General features: G+C 43.8%; 1 protein-coding gene across 6 annotated transcripts in view; it reads right to left on the reverse strand.

The window, feature by feature from the left end:
- lzts2a (leucine zipper, putative tumor suppressor 2a) overlaps positions 1–16,907 on the reverse strand; it is a 237,088-nt gene that overhangs the window by 19,126 nt on the left and 201,055 nt on the right. For 4 of the 6 annotated variants that reach the window (XM_072238886.1, XM_072238888.1, XM_072238885.1 and 1 more), the window contains one exon: positions 4,375–4,869. In XM_072238886.1, coding sequence (XP_072094987.1) covers positions 4,375–4,833 — 459 coding nt within the window. In that variant the 5' untranslated portion in view covers positions 4,834–4,869. Of the gene's footprint in view, positions 1–4,374; positions 4,873–16,907 lie in introns of all 6 variants that reach the window. The other 2 variants (XM_072238887.1, XM_072238890.1) reach the window with 1 other exon arrangement.

The following is a 16,907-nucleotide window of genomic DNA, read 5'->3' on the forward strand; positions in this document are numbered from 1 at the left end:
ACACTACCTGCCCCTCCACCTATCTCTGTACTGCCTGCAAACTCGGCAACAAAGCCATCGATTTCAATCACCCGAATTGTTGACATACAATGTAAAAAGCGGTCCCAGCATAGTCCCCTGTGAAACAGCATTAGTCACCGCCAGCCAATACCAAAAGGATCCCTTTATTCCTGCTCTTTGTTTCCACTGCAGTCAGCCAATGCTCTATCCATACTAGTACTTTTACTGTAATACCCTGGCACTCGTGAGACCATACTTGGGAGTATTGTGTGCAGTTTTGGGCTCCTTATTTTAAAAAGGATATACTGACATTGGAGACAGTTCAGAGAAGATTCATGAGAATGATTCCAGGAATGAAAGGGGTTACCGTATGAGGAATGTCTGGCAGCTCTTGGACTGTATTCCCTGAAGTTCAGGAGAATGAAGGGGGGATCTCATAGAAACATTCTGAATGTTAAAAGGCCTGAACAGATTAGATATGTCAAAGTTATTTCCCTTGGTTGGGGGGGGTCTAGGAAAAGAACGCATGACTTCAAGATTGACGTACACCCATTTAGAACAGAGATACGGAGAAATTACTTTAGTCAGAGGGTGGTAAATTTGTGGAATTTGTTGCCATGAGCGATAGTTAGGTTCTTAATTAGCCAGGGCATCAAAGGGTATAGGGGAGTGGGGACGAATGGAAGAATTGGATCAGCCCATGACTGAATGGTGGAGCTGACTCAATGGGCCGAATGGCCTACTTCTTATTTATCTTGTTTAGTAGCCTCATGTGGGGCTAACTGGCCTATAATTTCCTTGCTTCTGCCTCCCTCTTTAAAGATTGGTTAGACATTTGCAATTTTCCATTCCTCTAGAACCACGCCAGACTCCACTGATTCTTAAAAAATCATTACAAATACCTCCACCATCTCCTTAGATACCCCTTTAGAACCCTGGGGTGTGGTCCATGAGGTCCAGATGATTTATCCACCTTCAGACCTTTCAGTTTCCCAAGCCCCTTGACACTCTCGAAGTTCTGGCATACTAGTAGTGACTTCCACAGTGAAGACGGATGCAAAATACTTATTCAGCTCATTTGTTGTTTCCTTGTCCCTCATTACTATCTCTCCAGTGTCATTTTCCAGTGGTCCAATATTTACTTTCGCCTCTCTTTCACTCTTCATATATCTGAAAAATGTTTGGTATCATTTCTGATATTATTAGCTAGCTTACCTTCATATTTCATCTCCCAATGTTTTTTTTTGTTGCTTTCTGTTGATTTTTTAAAAATTGCCTTACCCTCTAATTTCCCACTAATTTTTGCTTTATTATATGCCCTCTCTTTTGCTTTCATCTTGGCTTTGACTTCCCTTGTCAGCCACAGTTGTGTCATCTTGTCTTTAGAATACTTCCTCTTTTATCGGATATATATATATATATCCTGTGCCTTCCAAATTGCTCCTAGAAATTCCAGCCATGGCTGTTCTGCCGTCATTTCCAAGATGGGTTACAGTCAGGCCTGTTTCTTGAATACCTGGCTCCTCAATTTTTTTCACATTGCACAATGTTTATGTGCTGCCATCTATCAAAATAGGTTGCTGAGTACAGCTGGGTTCTTATTGCACCATTTGTCATATTTGTGATACTGCTTCTGAGTTTTGTAAATGCATAACTTGGGAAGATATAGAGGTGTGCAGGTTTCTAATGCCTGGACAAGACTTCATCTGCAATGTTTCATCTGTATGGGCCACCCAATTACTTCAAATGCAAGGGCCCATTTTGCAGATACGTAAAGGGGACATGCAATCCGTAGAGCCTGGCACAGGAGAAGTGGTGCTGCCTGTTGTAGCGTGGATGAAATCACCGGGGAGACAGAGTCACTGGTAGATACAAAGCAGCTCCTTTGCTCGACACAACAAGGTACAGCAGGCATCATATGGAGACCCTTTGGTAAAAAGGTCTGCTAGCCCAATGTGTGCTCAATATTTGCTGAACACAAAGGGCAATCCCTATTTACAAAGTTTAGACAATGCACAGACAATTCTTTCTTTTGAAGCTACATACAAAATGTCACACCTTCTGAGTTCATCCTTTCCTCCTGACGCCCGCATGTCTGGGTTGGTACTCACAGCCTTTAGGAATGCAAGTTAAATCCACAACACACATCAAAGTTGCTGGTGAACGCAGCAGGCCAGGCAGCATCTCTTGGAAGAGGTACAGTCGATGTTTTGGGCCGAGACCCTTCGTCAGGATGAAGGGTCTCGGCCCGAAACGTCGACTGTACCTCTTCCTAGAGATGCTGCCTGGCCTGCTGCGTTCACCAGCAACTTTGACGTGTGTTGCTTGAATTTCCAGCATCTGCAGAATTCCTCGTGTTTAAATCCACAACACATTTATTTGGTATTTTACGTGCTAACATAGAGGACAATTCATATTTATAAAGTATAGATAATACTGTCTTCGAAACTACAGCATCTGGTCAAACTATGGTGTCAGCAGCATCTGGTATTCACAGCTTTTAGGAAATGTATTGTTATGAACTCAATCCACAGTACTTTGTCAAACAGAAGATTGGTGGCCAAGCCATTTAAGTGTAAATGAATAATCTACCCAAAATCGCTCCAACACTGCCGAGTTACATTAAAAACTTGTTTCACTGTCGTTCCCCATGTGGGTCTCTGACTTCACCCACAGCATCTGAGGGCATTCCTAAACCTTGCCCTCAACAGCTGGACACAACATCCTAGCCAATGTTCCCTCAATGCTCGGACATTCCCTCCTCTTCTCCTCCCATGGGACGAAGATACAAAAGCCTAAAGCATGTACCACCAGGCTCAAAGACAGCTTCTATTCCACTGTTGTAAGACTATTAAGTAGTTCCCAAGTTTGATAAATTGGACTCTTGGGCCAGTATGATAATATTGAAAAAGAACCTGACAATCTACCTTGTTACAGCCTTGCACCGTGTTTGTCCAGTGCTCAGCACTTCCCCTGTAACTGCAACACTACCATTCTCCACTCTGTTACTTTTATCCTCTTGTGCCACCTCAATATACTTCTGCACAGAAGGATCTTGGGGTCCAAATCCATGGTTCTCCATAAGTGAATGCACAAGCCAATAGGGTGGTGAAGAAGGCATATGGCATGCTTAAACACGAGAAAGTCTGCAGATACTGGAAATTCAAAGCATCGCACACAAAATGCTGGGTGAACTCAGCAGGTCAGGCAGCGTCTGCAGAAAAGAACACACAGTCGACGTTTCAGGCCGAGACCCTTCATCAGGGGAGCCAGGAAGTTATGTTGCATCTTTATAAAACTCTGGTTAGGCCACATCTGGAGTACTGCATTCAGTTCTGGTCATCTCATTACAGGAAGGGTGTGGAGGGTATGGAGTGGGTGAAGAAAAGGCTTACCAGGATACTGCCTGGATTAGGAGGGAACATACAAAGGTTGGACAAACTAGGGTTGATTTCTCTGGATGACCGATGGCTGAGGGGAGACCTGATAGACGTTTATAAGATTATGAGAGGCACAGATAGACTACCCAGTCTATATCTTTTTTCCAAGGATCAAAATCTCTAATACTAGAGGCCATGCATTTATGCTGAGAGGAGGAAAGTTCATTCAAAGCCGAGGTGCAGGGCAGGGAAGATTTACCAGGATGCTGCCTAGATTAGGGAACGTGTCTTATGAGGATAGGTTGAATGAGCTGGGACTTCTTTCTTTGGAGTGAAGGAGGATGAGGAGAGACTTGATAGAGGTGCATAAGATGATCAGAAGCATGGATAGAGTGGACAGTCAGCACCTTTTTCCCAGGATGGAAATGGCTAATACAAAGGAGGAAGAGAGGTGACGATAGAGGTGTATAAAATAAAGAGAGGTATAGATAGAATGAACAAGCAGAATCTCTTTTCTAGGCAGCAATGACTAATACCAGAGGGCATCCATTTATGGTGATTGAGGAAAGTTTGGGGGGCAGGGGGCATCAGAGCTTGTTTGTTTGTATGTATTTTTACACACAGTAAGTGCTGAATGCCTGGAATGCTCTGCTGGCCGGGAGGGGGTGGGGTGGTGGTGTGATGGCGGGGGCTGGTACAACAGGGACATTTAGAAGGTGCTTAGGTAGGTATATGGATGTAAAAAAAAAGGAGGCTTGCGTGCCACGTAGGAAGGAAGGGTTAAGTCGATTGTGAAGTACATTTATACAGGTTGGCACAACAGTGTGGGCCGCAGTCTGTACAATACTGTTGTTCTAAAACAAAAATTTTCACTGCATCTTAGTACATGTGATAACAATGTGATAATTAATAGCAAGTGCAAACGCCTGTGGCTATGAATACATAACATTGATCACTGACATGTTCCCAGGGAAGGACCTTTGCGTACTCTTACCTTCTCAAGCTTGCCTGACACCGGTATTATCTTTGGCGGTGGACCCCGAATGTTTCCATTGACCGACTTTCCCTCCTGCACATCCTCGGGATCACTGCAGGGACTGGCGGGTGATTCCATCATATTCCAGCCTCCGTTGTGCCGGTCATCTTTTAGCTGGGTATAGTTTCCACTCTGTTTCTTGGTCACCATTCCACCAATGCAGTCCTGAGAGTAGCCATTTTTTAGATGCCCGTCTTGCTGCCTGAAGATGTTCTGGATCTGGTTGGCTTTCCGACATTTACTGCTGTATTCCGTGGCCTTACAGTGTTTGTCATGGTAGTTCCGTCCCGAGACAAGGCTGCCAACACTACCCATGGTGCCTGGTAAGACTGGCGATGATGCAGAAGTTTGCAGGCTCGTCCCACTCTCTGGACCCTGATGCTCAGAAGCTATGGGCATTGCCTGAACCATTGCCATGGTGATGAGCTGTCACAATGTCCACTGTGTCTGGAGCTGCTAGCAACCAGATAAAATAAAGGGAGAGAGAGAAAAATAAAATATAATGAAACACAAAACCTGTAAAACAGATGAAATCTGGGCTTTTCAAAACTTAAAAATAAATATTGTAGTTATAGTGTGAGTAAACATCCCAAAAACTAAATGTAGTGAATCACAAAATGTATAAAACATATAACCTTCAGGCATTTCAAAAAATTTTAAATAAACATATCGATGCAGCTATAAAGATGGCAAGACAGCGACTATATTTCATTAGGAGTTTGAAGAAATTTAGTTTGTCACCTAAGACACTTGAAAACTTCTACAGATGAACCATGGAGAGCATTCTGACAGGCTGCACCACTGTCTAGTATGGGGGTGGGTGGGGGGGCTACTGAACAGGATCGAAAGAAGTTGTACAATTAGTCAGCTCCATTTTCAGTACTAGCCTCTGTAGTATGCAAAACATCTTCAAGAAGCGGTGTCTCAGAAAGGCAGTGTCCATTACTAAGGACCCCCATCACCCAGGACATGCCCTCTTCTCATTGCTATCATCAGGAAGGAGGTACAGAAACCTGAAGGCACACACTAGCGATTCAGGAACATCTCCTTCCCTTCTGCTGTCTGATTTCCTAAATGAACCCATGAACTCTACCTTACTTTATTTTATATTATTTTGGTTCTTACACTATTTTAAACTTAACTATTTAATATATTATTGTAATTGACTTATTGATTTTTTTTTCTATATTGTTGCATTGTACTGCTGCTGCTAAGTTAAGAAATTTCACAACAGATGCTGGTGATACTAAACCTGATTCTGAGGTACTAGGTATTTGCTGTGGTGCATTAGCATTACGTATAACAAAAGCATTCAACAATTATAAGAATAAAGAATTATATACAAATACACTTAGAGGTTAAAGTATAGATACGGTATGGAATAAAATCTTCATAAATACATGAACACCAAAGTTCAGAGTAAATGTATTATCAAAGTCCATAAATGTCACCATATACCACCTTGAGATTCATTTCCTTGTGGGCATACTAATGAAATCAATTATAGAATAATAACCATAGTAGAATTAGTGAAAGACCACATGTATTTACAATCTGCAAGGGATAACTAACTTACCAACCCACCCCTCTATTGAATGGGGCAGAAAACCAAAGCAGTCACAGGAAGGGTGTGCAAACTCCACACAGACAGTGCCCAATGACAGGACTGAACATAGGTCTCTGGCGCTGTGATGCAGCAAACCTACTAGCTAGGGCATGTACTTCAAAAAACATCAGCCAAGCTCCTAACACAACGTGTGTCATTAGAATCTGACCCCCGCCCCCCTTACTGATCAAGAACCAACTAACCTCCACTTTAAATATATGTTTTGTGGCTGACTATAAGGAGATGAATCAGAAAGTTGTATCATGTACACATACTTTGGTAATAGAACATCGAATAGTACAGCACAGTACAGGCCCTTCGGCCCACAATGTTGTGCCGACCATCAAACCCTGCCTCCCATATAAGCCCCCACCTTAAATTCCTCCATATACCTGTCTAGTAGTCTCTTAAACTTCACTAGTGTATCTGCCTCCACCACTGACTCAGGCAGTGCATTCCACGCACCAACCACTCTCTGAGTAAAAAACCTTCCTCTAATATCCCCCTTGAACTTCCCACCCTTTACCTTAAAGCCATGTCCTCTTGTAGTGAGCAGTGGTGCCCTGGGGAAGAGGCGCTGGCTATCCACTCTATCTATTCCTCTTATTATCTTGTACACCTCTATCATGTCTCCTCTCATCTTCCTTCTCTCCAAAGAGTAAAGCCCTAGCTCCCTTAATCTCTGATCATAATGCATACCTTCTAAACCAGGCAGCATCCTGGTAAATCTCCTCTGTACCCTTTCCAATGCTTCCACATCCTTCCTATAGTGAGGTGACCAGAACTGCACACAGTACTCCAAGTGTGGCCTAACCAGAGTTTTATAGAGTTGCATCATTACATCACGAGTCTTAAACTCTATCCCTCGACTTATGAAAGCTAACACCCCATAAGCTTTCTTAACTACCCTATCCACCTGTGAGGCAACTTTCAGGGATCTGTGGACATGTACCCCGAGATCCCTCTGCTCCTCCACACTACCAAGTATCCTGCCACTTACTTTGTACTCTGCCTTGGAGTTTGTCCTTCCAAAGTGTACCACCTCACACTTCTCTGGGTTGAACTCCATCTGCCACTTTTCAGCCCACTTCTGCATCCTATCAATGTCTCTCTGCGATCTTTGACAATCCTCTACACTATCTACAACACCACCAACCTTTGTGTCGTCTGCAAACTTGCCAACCCACCCTTCTACCCCCACATCCGGGTCGTTAATAAAAATCACAAAAGTAGAGGTCCCAGAACAGATCCTTGTGGGACACCACTAGTCACAATCCTCCAGTCTGAATGTACTCCCTCCACTACCACCCTCTGCCTTCTGCAGGCAAGCCAATTCTGAATCCACCTGGCCAAACTTCCCTGGATCCCATGTCTTCTAACTTTCTGAATAAGCCTACCGTGTGGAACCTTGTCAAATGCCTTACTAAAATCCATATAGCTCACATCCACTGCACTAACCTCATCTATATGCCTGGTCACCTCCTCAAAGAACTCTATCAGGCTTGTTAGACACGATCTGCCCTTCACAAACCCATGCTGACTGTCCCTGATCAGACCATGATTCTCTAAATGCCTATAGATCCTATCTCTAAGAATCTTTTCCAACAGCTTTCCCACCACAGATGTAAGACTCACTGGTCTATAATTACCCAGACTATCCCTACTACCTTTTTTGAACGAGGGGACAACATTCGCCTCCCTCCAATCCTCTGGTACCATTCCCGTGGACAACGAGGACATAAAGATCCCAGCCAGAGGCTCAGCAATCTCTTCTCTTGTCTTGTGGAGCAGCCTGGGGAATATTCCATCAGGCCCCGGGGACTTATCCATCCTAATGTATTTTAACAACTCCAACACCTCCTCTCCCTTCATATCAACATGCTCCAGAACATCAACCTCACTCATATTGTCCTCACCATCATCTAGTTCCCTCTCATTGGTGAATACCGAAGAGAAGTATTCATGAGGACCTCGCTCACTTCCACAGCCTCCAGGCACATCTTCCCACCTTTATCTCTAATCGGTCCTACCTTCACTCCTGTCATCCTTTTTTTCTTCACATAATTGAAGAATGCTTTCTGGTTTTCCTTTACTCTACTTGCCAAGGCCTTCTCATGCCCCCTTCTTGCTCTTCTCAGACCCTTCTTAAGCTCCTTTGTACTTTGACCTTTGATCATTGACTTGGCCTCCATAGCCGCCTGTGGCAATGAATTCCACAGGTTAACTATCCTCTGGCTAAAGAAATTCCTCCTCATCTGTTTTAAAAAGATGTCCTATTCTGGGTCTGTTTCCTCTGGTCCTAGACTCTTCCACTATTGAAGACCTCCTCTCCACATCCACTCTATTTAGACCATTCAACATTCAATGGATTTCAAGGAGATCCCTCCTCATTCATTCCAACCTGCAAATAATCTTAGAAAATGCATGGCTTAAAAGAAAAAGGTAGATTACCTGTTAGAAGGTAAGCAGCTGACCAGGAAATACACTGGCTTCAGGGTGACATTCGGTGACATCACGTGTAAGAGTGATGCAATCAAATTGTGCTGCCTATTGAGTAATGCTGACTAGCTGTACTATAAATAGGTCGTTGCCTGGACTTCACAACCAAATGGTCAAAGCTGGTTTACTGGCTACTTATTTCCAGTTTTCCTACACAAGTTGTTAACATATTATATCTGTTTGTTTGACAGGGTGGATGTAGGGAGAATGTGCTTGACAGGGAGGATGGAGGGAGAATGTTTACTCCAGCTGATGGGGTTACAGTTGCAACATGAAGGATCAGATATTCAGTATAGAGATAAGACAACGTTTCTTTCACCCCACGGGCAGTGAATCTTTGTAGTTCTCTACTGACGACTAGTGGACTCAATCATTCGGGAAAAAGACAGATTTTTAGATATTACAGGGTACGAGGTTAGACCAGGAAAGGGGCGCTGAGGGAAATGAACTGCTGTGATCTCATCGAAAAGCAAAAGCAAGCCAACTAGCCACTGCTGGTCCTACTTCTTGTGTTCTCCCATGCACCTCTTCATCCACTCACACAGAAAACCCCCACAGCAACAGGAGATGGTGGGATTGAGTAATCAGTTGGAACCTACAGCTCAATGAGCTTGTGTTAATGACATCATGGGCCATTAATTCCATGGGAGAGTGTTACTGTTCGAAAGGGTAAGGGAGCGTGGGGACTGCTAATGTACTGAGTTTACTGACACCACGATCGCAATACAGACCTACTCTGGAATGTCCCAGCTCCTGACCTGCAGCCAAGAAGCCCTGATCAAATCCTTATGGCGTCTGGCTTGAACACAACAGTTTTGTTTTTTTTTGCTGGTGGTGTCAATCAACTATCTCAATTAGACTCCAGTCAACTCCACTTTCTCAGAAGTTCACGCAGAGATGGCACGCCACCTAAAACTTTGACAATCTTCTAGATGCAGAGTAGAGAATATCCTGAGTGGCTGCATCACGGTTTGGTATGGAAACAAGAAACCAATAAAGTCTACAGAATGTGGTGGATACAGCCCAGTCCATCAGAGACAGACAAATCATTGAGTATGTTTGCATGGAGTGATGTCACATGATGGCAGCTTCCATCATCAAGGATGTGGTGACAGACAAGAACATTGACAATAAATTTACTCTGAGCTGAACAAGGTATAGGATTCCAGGTGGAACCATGAGATTTCCATGTACAGTCTCCATCTGGGTTAGGATTGCCCATTTCTGGGTAAATTGCTGGAGGATCTATTTTCTGAATTGCATTAATCTGTGCTATGAAAGCCCTCACACCTGAACTGTTAGCCCTATCACATCATCGACTGATCAATGGACAGTACAGTGGTGACTTGACCAGGTTACTGGAACAGCAAAGTACAGATTAGAAGCAGGAAGACAATGCATTAGGAGCTTTGGGCAGTGCAGAAGCATAGCAGTTAGCAGAAAACTTTGCAGTGCCAGTGACCCTGGTTCAATTCCTGCCACTACCTGTAAGGAATTTGTACGTTCTCCTCATGACCGCATGGGTTTCCACCAGGTGCTCCAGTTTCCTCCCACATACCAAAGACATTTGGATTAGTAGGTTCATTGGTCACTGGTGTTATTGGGTGGCGACTGCTCGTTGGGCCAGAACAGCCCTGTATCTCTAAATAAAGTAACCCACTTACTGCCCGTTAGGCTGCTGGCTTTTAGGGCAGCTGTGAACGTCCTCCATTTCTACCTGTCCTTGGCCATTTTGTCTACTGTGCCCTAGCTATGGTTCAGTATCCTCATTTCTGCCTCTATGGTACAGCTCCAGGTTGACGTTGGCCTCCCACAAATAAAGTTAAATCTCTAAATAAATAAAAGGTCAATCTACCTTCATCCTGCAGGAACAATTTGCTTCTCATAAACAGACGAGGTTCTATAGATGCTGGAAATCCAGAGCTCTCCTTGCGCGCCCCCCCCCCTCCCCCCACATACACAAAATGCTGGCAGAACTCAACAGGTTAGGCAGCATCTATGGAGAGAAATAAACAGATGACATTTTGAGCCAAGATCCTTAATCAGGACTGGAAAGGAAGAGAGAAGAAAACAGAAAAGAAGGTGGGGTGAGGGAGGGGGAGCTGGTGGCTGGTGATAGGTGAGAACTGGTGAGGGGAAGATAGGTGCATGGGAGAGGGGAAATGAAGTAAGAAGCTGGCAGGTGGTAGGTGGGAGAGAAGAGAACATCTCCTGGATGGTGAGGGTCCCTTCACTCTTCTCTGCCTACTCTCTATTCACATCCACCTCAAAAATATTCAGATTCGACTTCAACCACCTTTAAAGAAGGATAATTCCAAAACCTTCTGACTGCCTCAAAAGCAGCATTTCACCTCATCTCCAATATTCCTGTACCTCATCTATGTTGTAGATGAGATGTCCAATATCACCCCACCACATCTCTATCATTGATAGGGTTTTCAATATTGCCCCCACCCCACATTCGTGTCCATACTATAGTCATCGTCAGAATGTGGAAAACATTACAACTAATGACCACATAACAAACTCCAAAAAGAGCAATGTGATAATGACCAAATAAATTGGCTTAGTGACATGGTTTTAAGGATAATTATTTGCAGGTTACCGGGGAAATCTCCACTGCAGTTTTCAAATGACCTTTTTCCTGAGAAGGCTGAAAGGGCCTCTGTTTAATGATCCATGTGAAGGTCAATTGGGTAACCAGGAGAATCTCTCAGCTGAGTGCCTGGTGTGGAGGCTCCAATGCACAGGATGGCAAAAGGCTGCCAAGTGCGGCAGGCTTGGCCAGCTCCCTCGTGGACACAATCCAGGACATCTTCAAGAGGTGTACCTCAAGAAGGTAGCATCCATCACTAGGGACCCCGACTATCTGGGACATGCTCTCCTCTTGCTATTATCATCAGGGAGGAGGCACAGGACCCTGATGACCCATACTTTATTTTAGGAACAGCTTCATCCCCTCTGCCATTAGATGTATGAACGGTCTGTGATCACTATTTCACTAGGCCTCTTTGCACTATTTGTATATCTGTCTATCCAATTTAAAATTGTACCTTATAAGAATTCTCTTAAATGTCTTGCATGGTACTGCTGCCACCAAACAATAGATTTCAGAACCTACAGTACGTCAGATATAATTAACCCGATTCTGATTAGACTGATATGCAGAAATACACAGGATTCTCACAAGGTGCAGATACAGGGATAATGGTTCCCAGAATTGAACTGTCTGAAGCCACGGGTTAGAGTCTCAGAATGGCGGGTCACTCATTCAGAACTGCGATGAGATCTCTTTACCCCGAAGGTGGTAGATCATAGGAATGCTTCAACGACAAGATGTCCTGATCTCACAATCTACCTGGTTATGACCTCGTACCCTATTGTTTACCTGCACTGCTCTTTCTCTGTCCGTTACACATTATTCTACAACCTCGGAACCAGACTTTTATCACTCACACCTGGTGCGAAAGTCGTCTTGTGGCAGCACTACAGTGCAAGCCATTAAAACTACTCCAAGTTCCAAATAAATACATAAATAGTGCAAGAGGAATAGTGTTCATGGATGGTTCGGAATGTGGATGGTAGAGGGACATGCAATACAGAAAACATTCTTTTACTGTTTTCCCTTGTTCTATGAACTGTGTAATGATCAAGACAAAAACTTTTTTACTGTAACTCAGCAGAATAATAAGCCAATTCCAATATATATTCTATTTTTATTTAGAGGTTCAGCACAGTAGCAGGTCCTTCTGTCCCAGCGAGCCCACACCTCACAATTTCACCCAGTGCCCCATTAATCTACTGAACTGTACGTCTTTGGACTGTGGGAGGAAACCCACATGGGCACGGGGAGAACGTACAGACTCCTTACAGGCAGTGGGGGGAATGGAACCCGGGTTCGCTGGCGCCGCAATAATATTACGCTAACCGCTCTGCTACCATGCTGTCCCAAGACGGAGATCCACAGGTTTGCAGATACTAAAGGGCGTCAGGAAATATAGGCAAGAAAGTGTTGCTGAGGTGAAAGATAGGCCAGCCAGCATCTTGTAGTACAACAGTACAGACGGCGGGATGGCGGGACTGTCATATGTTGAAAGATTGGAGCGACTGGGCTTGTATACACTGGAATTTAGGAGGATGAGAGGGGATCTTATTGAAACATATAAGATTATTAAAGGATTGGACACGCTGGAGGCAGGAAGCATGTTCCCGCTGATGGGGGAGTCCAGAACCAGAGGCCACAGTTTAAGAATAAGGGGTAGGCCATTTAGAACAGAGTTGAGGAAAAACTTTTTCACCCAGAGAGTGGTGAATATATGGAATGCTCTGCCCCAGAAGGCAGTGGAGGCCAAGTCTCTGGATGCTTTCAAGAAAGAGATGGATAGAGCTCTTAAAGATAGCGGAATTAAAGGTTATGGGGATAAGGCAGGAACTGGATACTGATTGTGGATGATCAGCCATGATCACAGTGAATGGTGGTGCTGGCTCAAAGGGCCGAATGGCCTACTCCTGCACCTATTGTTTATTGTCTACAGACACTGGGGTCTGTTCCCTCTAATCTCATACATAGGTGAGATCACAAGGCAGAATTAGGCCATTCAGCCCATCGAGTCTGCTCCACCATTCCAACATGACTGATTTATTATCCCTCTCAACCCCATTCTCCTGCCTTCTCCCCATAACCTTTGATGTCTTTACTAATCAAGAAGTTATCAACATCTGTTTTAAATATACCCAATAACCTGGCCCCGCAATGATCTGTGACAATGAATTCCACAGATTCATCACTCTCTTGCTGTAGAAATATCTCTTCTCTGTTCTAAAGGGACATCGCTCTATTCTGCAGCTGTGCCCTCTGGTCCTAGACTCCCCCACTATAGGAAACACCCTCTCCACACCCACTCTATCTAGGCCTTTTGATATTCAAAAGGTTTCAATGAGGTCCCCCTTTATTCTTCCAAACTCCAGTGAGTACAGGCCCAGAGCCATCCAATGCTCCTTGTCCATTAACACTTCCATTCCCGGGATCATTCTCATGAATCTCCTCTGGACCCGCTCCAATAGCTGCACATCCTTTCTTAGGTATGGGCCCAAAATTGCAGACAGTACTCCAAGTATGGTCTGACCAAAGCCTTGTTAAACCCTTAGCATTACACCCAAGCCCTTAGCTCGGATTTCCAACATCTGCAGATTTTCTTTTGTTTGAGCATTCCATCCTTGCTTGTACATTCCAGTCCTCTCAAAATGAATGCGAACATTGCAGCTACCTGTAAATTTGTACATTGTTAATAAATCTGTCAATTGCTAATTGACTCAGAACATGCCAGCTATCCTCCAATAATGGACACACTGCTCTAATGTTATCTATATATTTTTTTGCTGACAGATTACTAAGCAACAGTCCAGTGTTGTTAACTTCACTTTCATAATGATACCAGACTACATCACCACCTTGGTGAAACGAACTGTTTGATCCCATGGATTTCAAAACTGAAAGTAAATTGCTCCAGTCCCAAGGTCATGTTTACAAAGCAACTCCACATTCACTTGCTGAATGGAGCGAGGAGGCTTATTGTGCTATTGTTTTCTGTAACACTGAGAGGAGATGCCTCAATCCTTAACATAAACATCAGGGCCTCATTATTCCCATTAGAAAAACATAGCTGAAACAATCTGACAACAGATCAGTGAGTTAGCAATAATGTAAACAACCTTCATCCACTCCCTTCCCCCTTCCCCACACTCCCTTACCCAACAGATCCTCTCCCATCCTTTTAAGCCAGGGGTTCCCAAACTGGAATCTGCAGACCCCTTGGTTAATGGTAGTGGTCCACGGCATAAAAAAAGGACGGGAACCCCTGGTTTAAGCTCTCAAATGAATATTCTGCATAAGTAGGCTTGAACCGAATTTGTTTCAGAATCAGAATCAGGTATATTATCACTGACATGTCATGAAATGTCTTGTTTTGTGGCAGCAGTGCAGTGAAATACAAAAAAAACCCCTATAATTTACACTAATATATAAAATAAATAAATAGTGGAAAGAGAGAGAGCAGCGTAGTGAGGTGGTGCTCCTGGCCTGTTCAGAAATCCAACAGCAAAGGGGAAGAAGAAGCTGTTCCTAAAATGTTGAGTGTGGGTCTTCAGACTCCTGTACCTCCTCCCTGATGGTAGTAACGAGAAGAGATCATGTCCTGTCTGGATGGTCCTTTATGATTCTTGAAAATAAAAGATTATTGGTTCACTAATCTTATTCCAAAGTGATGTGTTTGAACCATCTAGGAAAAGTAGAAAACTAAGAGCTACAGTGGGGTTCATGTTTAATGGACGCGCTGGCAGGATAATTTGAACAACGTTGAGAAGATGCTTCAAGTGACCTTTTGCCCTGGTTTATCTGACATCGATCTAGTTTGATTAATGCTGGTATGAAGGTTTCCTGTGAAGAGAAACTACTCTGTATCCCTTCACGTGAGAACCCGACTTGTTTAGTACGGGGTCAGATACCACTAGCATACACAAGCCAGGCGGAGGACAAACTCAGAGCCAGAATGATCCTTTCAATCACGTGGAGAGGAAATGGCTGCAGACATGGAACCAGGTTCAGTGTAGAGGTTGCAGTCCATAGCTGCAAAGTCAGTTCATTGCTGACACAAGTAAAGCCTCACTGAGCAGTAACCTTTACACCAGTTCATCCATGGGCCTTGGCCCTGATTGTTGTGAATTTAATATTTCAGTAATATAGTAAATATATTGATTAAGTTTTCTTGTTTGTTTAAATACTTCATTACAGGTTAAATATAAAAGTACGTGAATGGTGTACATCAACACGCCACCACATCATGTGTGCACGTCTTGCTTAAAGTAAACACAAAGTTAGGCATGTGTTTCAAGCTCCTTTGTTCTCCTTTAATTAACTTCATGTTTTGGGAGTTACAAAACATAACAGTAGCAATGAGGAAGTTTAAAATGAACCTGAGACAGCTATTAACCTGTTGAAGTTAGACTCACATTTCGGACTCCTTTGTTTTCCTTTCAATTAATTTTATACTTTGGAGTTACACAACATAACATTAATCTGGCTTGGCACTTCAACTGGCAAAACATCAGTTTGTTATCTGCTGTCGGGCCTGGGCCTCACCACTTCAGTCTGGCACAAGTCTACTTTAGCAATGGTCACCTCGGCTGTATCTACCTACTTGAGAGTTCCAGGTTGCTAACCACTTCAGGATAGCACAAAAATACCTGGTCATACATACCAGTTCAAAAGTACACCTCCCAGCAGGAAATTACAGGCCATGGATTGCTGCGATCTTAGTCCCAATAGAGTATATTGAGAAGAATTGATAGCAGTCCTGCTAGCAGCCTGCAGAGCATTGCTGTGCCTAGCCAGCGACATCTTAGCTCTCTTTTCAGCTTAGTGACACCTTCCCTATAATAGGATGTCCAACACTGTTTCACTAGTCATTTGGCATGTGTCTGGAATACTGAGTCCATCAAATTCATTTAAATCCACAAAAGATTTCTCCAGAACAAAAAAAATTTGTTCTCCTTCAGTCTGTTGGCAATATGTCACACTGAGAATCTGGGTCACAGAGTGGGGCCATTTGAGAGGAATGGTGAAGGGGTGAGGGTTGGGTCACAACCTCTGAACTGGTGTCACTAAGGAAGAAGCCAATGACATTTACAGAACTCTTACACAGCATTGTCTGATCTTAAAGTCACACAAAGCAGTCAATTGGTAAAAGGCAATGGTGCTGTTGAAAACTCTGTTGATCGTGGTGTGTTCCTGAATAACGAGCTGCCTGACTCTGAATGTTCCTCATTATCAGGCATTTCAAAGCTCTCTGCCTCTGCACTCTACCTAGTCCAAGGCAGAAACAAGTCATTGGCTGCTCCTTCATGTTTCAAAGCTTTCTCTGACAGGAAACTGGCTTCTTGTATTGTCTGATTGTAGATATATGTCAGGCAGGTCTAGACATCGATCCCTCTTTTAGTAGCACCAACTAAATATCTCTGCTCTCACCGCTCACCTATGCCTATGTCCTTTTGGTTTTGGTTTATTATTGTAACATGCACTGGGATACATTACAGAGGGCCTGCCCTGCGCCCAGCATATAAATGCAATTACAAAGAAAGCATGACAGCACCTCCACTTCCTTAGGAGTTAGTGAATATTTGACATGACATCTAAAACTCTGACAATCTTCTATAGATGTGTGGTGGAGAGTATACTGACAGGCCGCATTGCAGCCAGGAGCATTCAAATAGTATTGGATATGGCCCCGTCAATCATAGGCAAAGCCCTCCCCACCATTGAGCACATCTACACGGAGCTTTGCTGCAGGAAAGCAGCCTCCATCGTCAGGGAACCCCACCACCAAGGTCA

Source organism: Mobula birostris, chromosome 21, assembly GCF_030028105.1.
Source record: "Mobula birostris isolate sMobBir1 chromosome 21, sMobBir1.hap1, whole genome shotgun sequence".
In the NCBI taxonomy this organism is placed as follows: Eukaryota; Metazoa; Chordata; class Chondrichthyes; order Myliobatiformes; family Myliobatidae; genus Mobula; species Mobula birostris.